We start from the raw sequence: 7130 nt of genomic DNA, 5'->3' as shown, positions 1-7130 counted from the left end.
TCATCCCCTAATTGTTTTTTAGGTAATGTGTGGAGGTTTTATATAGATACTCCAGAAAGCATGGGATCCATGGTGTAATTTCTCACTTCTTAAAAAGATATTTAGGACAACAATCCCATTTTAAGGGTGTGTTTTATTACACTAATGTTAGCATTGTATTTAATTGTGGCATAGCATTTACTGTAGAATAACTGGCCCTTATTCGAGTTGTGATATAGATTCTTTTCAAATCTAATAGCTTAATCTCTGTGGTTCATTTTGGTTTTGACTAGTGGAAATGCAGGCTAGGATTCACCTTTAACTCTGCTGATCCAAGCAGAGTAGTTGTAAATGCAGTTAGAATTTTACATGTTCTTTATAGTTGTACATTCAGGATTCACAGTGAAACGTCCGTGGAGTTCACTTGTCAGTGCGCTGAGGGAATTGTGTTTCTGACTGTCCCTGTAAAATCCTGTCCCATGCATTAGTGTCTCTGTCCTATCAGCTATACAAAATACAGGCTATAGAGAGACTTGGCTATTGAGTAACACACCTCTTCTGTAGTTCCACATTCTGCCTTAAAATGTATGTTTGCGTCTTGCTTCAGACATCTCTGCATGGTGTGTGTGTGCAGACACCATCACGTACCTTATTCTGTCTGCTCGGGAATTTCTTAGGTTGATGCTCCAATCCCAGGCTAAATGCCAAAAAAAAAGAGTTTCTAATGCAGATAGCAGTAACTGACAGGAAGCTATTACAATTCTCCTTGTGTAGCTTGCCTTTCTCTTTCTCAGCCTCTCCACCCCCCACCCCCCCCAATTTTTCTTCAAATTACTTAAAAGAGAGAGCAGCTTTTGAAGGTGAATGTACCTGAAAGTGCTGTCACCATTAGCTAATGTAATTTGGAAAAAGGGAGGTTGATTTACAGATAGTGAAGTTCTGCTTCTCTTATGTCCTAGTATTTGTGCCTTTCCTTTTTATTGTTCTTGTGCAAGCCTAGTCAGTAATTGCAGCAGGCAAGTGTAGCAGAGAAAAGTGGGAATCGGTAGGGATAACTAGAAGAGTCAAAAGCAAGAGTAGCTCAGCCTCCCATGAACTGGAATACTGAAAAATACTTCATCCCCCTGTCTTGAATTTGCAAGATTTCTAATGTTTAGAGTTGCAGGATGCAAGCCCTCTAGCCTAATTTGAAGGAGTCAGCTTGTTTTTCTTCTCCTCCACTGGTAGCCAGGCTAGAACGATAGCTCATTTCCTGTCCCATAAGAAAAAATGGGAGAATGTACCAAAATATTTCAGATATTCCAGACAGACTGTTTGAATTTGGACCTAAAGAGATGGAAATTTGCTTCTAAAGAGGACCAAAATAAATCTTTTGTTCACTTGAAAATGTCTTTTCATATTCTTTAAATTGGACTCTGAGAAAAGAGTATTTTAACAATAACACACAAATAATTATAGAATCAGACATACCAGAATATATATTAGATCTGCAGATGCAGTAAATTCTAGTAACGATACTGAGAATATTTTGGTATAGGTCTGGTGATGTTTAAAACAAGGTAACAGAATTTCCAATGTCTTGTTAACTTCCTTGACTGGGCAAGGCAAGTGGTGTGCTGGGTTTTTTTCATGTCCATAGCTAGGAGGTTGAATATATTCTTCTTGTCCAAAGCAATGTGCTATGCAAAAAATTGTTCCAACGTTCCTATGGAAGAAACACTGTAGTGTGTTCAGTTTTGGTCCCCTTGGTACCAGAGGGACGTGGAGTTGCTGGAGCGTGTCCAGAGAAGGGCAGCGGGGCTGGGGCAGGGTCTGGAGCACAAGTGTGCTGGGGGGCGGCTGGGGAGGCTGGGGGGGTTTAGCCTGGAGAAGAGGGGGCTGAGGGGAGCCCGTCTCGCTCTCTGCAGCTACCTGAAAGGAGGTTGTAGCGAGGTAGGTGTTGGTCTCTTCTCCCAAATAATGAGTGATAGGACAAGAGGAAATAGGCTCAAGCTGCGTCAGGGGAAGTTTAGATTGGATATTAGGAAAAATGTCTTTACTGCAAGAGTGGTCAGGCCCTGGCACAGGCTGCCCAGAGAGGTGGGGGAGTCACCATCCCTGGGGGCGTTCAAAAAATGTGTAGCTGTGGCACTTCAGGGCATGGTGTAGGAGGCTGGGGGGTGTTGGGTTGGTCATTGGACTTGATGATCTTAGCAGTCTTTTCCAACCTTAATGATTCCATGAAAACGGATTTTTTTCCCTGTCTCCTCCAGTGCACAAGGGAAATTGGTGATGCCTGAAGGAACCCTGAAACGGTGGTAAGACGGCTTATTCAGTGACCGCTATATGACAAGCATCTGAGTATTTTAGGTCCCCGGTCCAATGTCTAACTCATCAGTTTTCTACATCTACCTTGTCCCTCATGCTGTGAAGAAACCTGTTTGTACCGCAGCCCCTCAAACGTTACTGTGTCTTCTGTATTACCTGTAATTTTCAGCTGGGGACATAAGGGCTTCGCTAGCAGCCAGATGAGTTGAGGACTTCCGGGGATTTAAATCCTACACTAGCCAAGAAACTTCTTGTAACAATGGGATTCTCTACTACTGAGTATGAGGCTGTGAGAACAAGGCTACCATTTCAGAAGCAGCAGTTTCAGAAACTTCTTGGAAGGCAGGGTGGGAATGTCAGTAAACAATACAGGAGATCCAGCTGTTAGTATGTAATGGAGAGAGATGAAGGGCTGAGTGTGAAGTGCTGAGTGAAGTGGTGCTGAGTTTCAAGCACCAAGAAGAGTTTCCATACAGTTGCAAAAGAATTCCTTGAGTTCCATTTAATTATTTGAAACAATCGTGATTTCTTCAGCTCCAGCTGAACTGTGCACGCTCCTTCATTGGTTAGGTTTGCTGCAGGAAACGGTTTGAAGACGTGAATTGTTGGAGTTGTTATTGGGTAGTTCCCTGTAACAGAAACTCTGAGAATTTATTTAGTTTTCACGGCCTTTGCCTGGAGAACAGAGTGGGGGTGGAAGAACGAGGTTACAGCACAAATGGATTGATTTGCCGTTTAACGGGATGACGACGTTGCATACCGGCAGCCGCGTCGGGCCCCCGGCGGGTGCCCGCTCCCTGTCGCCTCGCGCAGGATGCGCGCGGCGCTCGCGCGGGCCGGGGCGCCCCCGCCCCTGCTCTTGCGGCCCAGCTGCCCCGCGCGGCGGCGGCTCCCGGGGCGGGCCGCGCAGGCGCCCGCCGGGTGGGCGGTGCCCGCCTGCCGTACGGCCTGTCGCAAAGAGCATGGCGGGCCCCGTGTACCCGGCCTGGGTCACCCGCTGGGTCTCCGGGCAGTGGCGGCAGAAGAAGCGGCCCCCGGTTATCCGCCCGACCCGGCCGCTGGTGCTGGCCAACAAGGTAGCGAACCGCAGGGAGCAGGAGGGAGGTGAGTTGCCGGCGCCAGGCCGTTAAACACCTCCCCGGGGCGCAGCGGCCGGGGACGGAGGGCCCCCAGCCCCTCTGGGGAAGACGTGCTGCCGGTGGGTCCTCCGGCCTTGTCCCCGGGAGCCGTCCCACCGCTCTCCTGCGGCTCTGCCCTGGGAAGGGTCATGGCGGAGTCAGGGCTGGGTCGGGTTCACGCTCGGAAGCGCCGTGTGCTCTGCGGGGCAGCAGAGGGGAAAGGGGCTTGTGCCATAGAATTAGCACACGGGTTCTTCTGAAAAGATCACTTCCTCGTACAACGACCCTAAATTAGCGCCTTGTGATATTCTGTGTGTGAATCGTGCATGTAAAATATTTTGTTACATCTCAGTATAGCATTTACCTTAAGAATTCAGGCAATTGTTAGATGGCTGCAATGGTGTTAATCTTTGTGGTAGCAACATCTTGTCCACACAAAGCAATGATGAGATCTTTACTTCAGTGTTATTTTTTTCTCACCTGCCTCTATTCCAGGAGAGATCTCTCTGGAGATTTATGCAGTGTGGATGCTGTTAGCATGAAGTCTCAAACACCTGAGATTTTTGGTTGTGTTTTTCCCTCCTAGAAGCGACGTGCATTACGGAGATGTCAGTGATGATGGCCTGCTGGAAACAGAATGACTTCAATGATACAGCTTGTGCCGAGGAGATCCGAATGTTCTATGACTGCGTGGCAAAGGCAGAAGTAATTAAGGCCTCTTTTGTGTTCTTTAAGGCTAGTAGTAGGGAAGGAGGAAGCCCACAATCATGTTTTGTGTGCCAGCAATAATAATGTTCTCTGCACAATTTGATTTGTGTTTTAACTCATTTGAGCTGTAGGAGAGATGCAGATGAAACATGCAGTCCCTCCTTTTTGAGTGCAGAAGTTAAATTAGAATTAAAATAAAGGAGCGTAGGAAGGGACTGGATGTTTGGTACGGTGTAACTAAGGATGAAGCAATAGTCGCATCCAGTCCTTTTTGTGTTGTTGAAATCTTGAAGTAGAGCTCAGTTGCTGTCAGTTGACTCAGCATAGGCCATCTGGTTTGATGTATTCCAGTTTTTAATCTCTGACGTTTCAGCACTAATGAAGCAATAACAGTCACTGCTTTTCTCCATATTATGTGATAGTTCTGAATGAGGGTGAGGGTACAGTGTGGAGCTGTTAAGTGGAGCAGTGATTTGTATGGTGTGAGGTGTGGGTTATGTTGTAACTGAGGAGACGTGGAGTATAGGTAAGTATCAGCAACTGCTCTGATACGTAAAAGTAAGAAATAGGTGACTCGGGTATCAATCCAGTACCTGCATTATCTGGAGTGTGGGGAGAATTAGGATTCCCAAATTCCAATCTGTCATGAATCTGTAAATAGTTCTGTGCTTGCAGGGGTGAGGGTGGAGACAAGGTGGTAGAGAAATAACCAGTGCTTTCTGTAATCCTCCTAACAAACAGAATTTTCAGGATACATGAGGGATTTACAGCTATTCCTGACTCTCTGAAAATCAGGAGTTCTTTTAGGCTGTTCCTGACTTTGTAGGCTAGACATTTTCTTGAAAAATAAATTTCATATTATTTGGAAGTCAAAGTTTTCCAGCTATATGATAAAACTGAGATCAAATCAGTTTCAAATGCAGCCTAAAGGTAAGTACGTGTACTAGACTTGTCCTTAAACTGACTTCAGGTTTCCATTTTTTTTCAGTAATAGTGTCATCATTTAATAAATAGTTATTTACTGTTGCTGTTTGATAGCATAAATGAAAAATTGTCCACAATTTATTTGGTAGATTACAAAGGAAACAAACGAAAAACAGAAAGCAAAAATAAATTAAATCTTCTGCATTATTACTATAATTTTATAGTATTGTTAACTAAGAATATGGGAGAATATTATCTTCACAAGTTGTCAATCGTTCTTAATTTCACCATTTAAAGGTCATCAGCTTTTGAAAGCCTTGTGATTATTGAGCCAAGTGCTATTTTAAGTGTTCCTTAAGGAAATAGCATTTGTGTTAAAGAAACATTCAAGTACAATAGTAGTAGTCTTTGGAGGGCAAGAGTCAACTTGGCAAATAAACAGAGGCAATATTTTGAGGTTTCTTTTTCTCTTTCAGAAGGAGCGCAAGGACCAAATCGAGAAGGACACCCTGTCACCCAGGGGAAACTTAACCTCAAGCAAAGTGAACAAGCTCCTGAGGAGATTCCCTCAGATCACACGTTATGTATAATGTGCTTTACTAAAGGGACTGTGGACAAGCAACGAAAGTTGGAGTCTGTCAAAAAGTTGAAAAGTAGACTTGAGAGAGTGTTTGATGTCATGTGGTATCCGCAAGCACTGCTGCATGGATCTTGACTGCACCTTTGTTTCCAGAGTGAAAAACACCTATCTTGACCATCAGCTGACTTTGTTCATGATGTTCTTGGGTCTTGCAGTCTTAGGATTTTTGCAGGTGTTGTTCAGCTAGGCACAGTGTGGAGGCGGGTCCTCACTGTGGAGTAAAATCGTCTAAGAATGCACATAAATGCATTTTCTAGCAGTTAGGGGCTGATGCTTCCTCATGTATAAACTTCCTGCCTAACTTCTGAGCTGCTATCAGAAAGTGCTCAGGCCCAGATATTGAGCCAACTTAAAATTGATAGTAATCTCATGACTCATACTTCTACATGTATGTATACACAATTTGGTTCCTCTTGAAATTTTTTTAATTCCTGCTGCTGTACAAGAAGGCTGTACAATGAGGAAGAAATCTCCAGCAAAATACCTTGTTAATACACGATACGTTGGTAAAGATCAATTATAACTAATGTAAAAGCTTGTGATTTAGGCCCTGTGGTTTGCAGGTGGGGCAGGTGTGGTGCCATGTCAGATCGATTATGTTGTCTCTACTATAATAAAATAATGCAAGACTGTTGTTTGGCTTGGGCGACTCATAATCTACAACAAAGTGTTCCATTGTTTTGGTAAAAAAACTGAAAGGGGGAGAGAAAGTTCAAGTGTGGGCTGATACTGAAATCATGTAATTGATTATTAGTTTGATTTTTTTTTTAATTTTTTTTTTTCCACTGGAGTACCACAAAACTGCTGGCAGGTCCCTGTTGTTTTAGGACAAGTACCTAACTGGTAAGAAAAATGCAGTCCCTTAAGAGAACTCATGATATAACTATTTATATCACTAATCCTTTGGGGCATAAAGGAAAAGCAGAGTAAGAGGAGCATCAGGCATATACGGACTGTGTGATCACCCACATGTGACTCTAGAGTTTGCATGGAGCTGGAGCTGACTTCTGTGGAACCCCAGGCTGAAACCTGCTCATCACATATTGGTCACTGTGTGCTTTCAAGTTACTGAAGCAATTTTCATGTAACTTGCTTACAATGGCTCATTAGTGGGTTATCCCCTAGGGCAGCTTATTCTGTTCTTGCTCTTATGGCTTCAGTGGGTCTTCCAGAGGACTTGGGGTCAGTAAGAACATGATGTGGACATCTGAGTTTGGGAAAACCCTTCAGTTCTATGATGTTTTGCATTTTCAGTCCAAAAGACACTCTGAGAAACAGAGGTATGTGCTAATTCTTTGTTTCTGAGGGAGACAAGCGAAGTTGGGAGTGAGGAACTGATGAATTCTGAATTCAGTTCTGTTGATGGTTTTCCCTTCTTTGTGTTAAAGCTTACAAGTATAGTTTTGAACCACTTCAGCTAGCAGCTATGCTAAATGTACCAAATTCTAGTGTCT

General features: G+C 43.9%; 1 protein-coding gene across 1 annotated transcript; it reads left to right on the top strand.

The window, feature by feature from the left end:
- Window positions 1-3157: 3157 nt before the first annotated feature.
- Window positions 3158-6310, top strand: CHCHD1 (coiled-coil-helix-coiled-coil-helix domain containing 1). The gene is made up of 3 exons (XM_064464987.1): window positions 3158-3390; window positions 3991-4109; window positions 5513-6310. The coding sequence occupies exons 1-3, from the start codon at window positions 3249-3251 to the stop codon at window positions 5624-5626; spliced, it is 375 nt and encodes a 124-aa protein (XP_064321057.1). The 5' UTR covers window positions 3158-3248; the 3' UTR covers window positions 5627-6310.
- The last annotated feature ends 820 nt before the right edge of the window (window positions 6311-7130 follow it).

The sequence above is a fragment of the Phalacrocorax carbo genome, chromosome 13 (assembly GCF_963921805.1).
Source record: "Phalacrocorax carbo chromosome 13, bPhaCar2.1, whole genome shotgun sequence".
In the NCBI taxonomy this organism is placed as follows: domain Eukaryota; kingdom Metazoa; phylum Chordata; class Aves; order Suliformes; family Phalacrocoracidae; genus Phalacrocorax; species Phalacrocorax carbo.
The sequence above is the reverse complement of the archived record's forward strand: the minus strand, read 5'-3'. Positions and strand labels throughout refer to the sequence as shown.

Coding starts and splice junctions, on each gene's coding strand:
- CHCHD1 (XM_064464987.1), top strand. CDS start 3,249: ATGGCGGGCCCCGTGTACCCGGCCTGGGTCACCCGCTGGGTCTCCGGG. Junction 3,391..3,990: donor CCGCAGGGAGCAGGAGGGAG/GTGAGTTGCCGG, acceptor TTTCCCTCCTAG/AAGCGACGTGCATTACGGAG. Junction 4,110..5,512: donor ACTGCGTGGCAAAGGCAGAA/GTAATTAAGGCC, acceptor TTTCTCTTTCAG/AAGGAGCGCAAGGACCAAAT.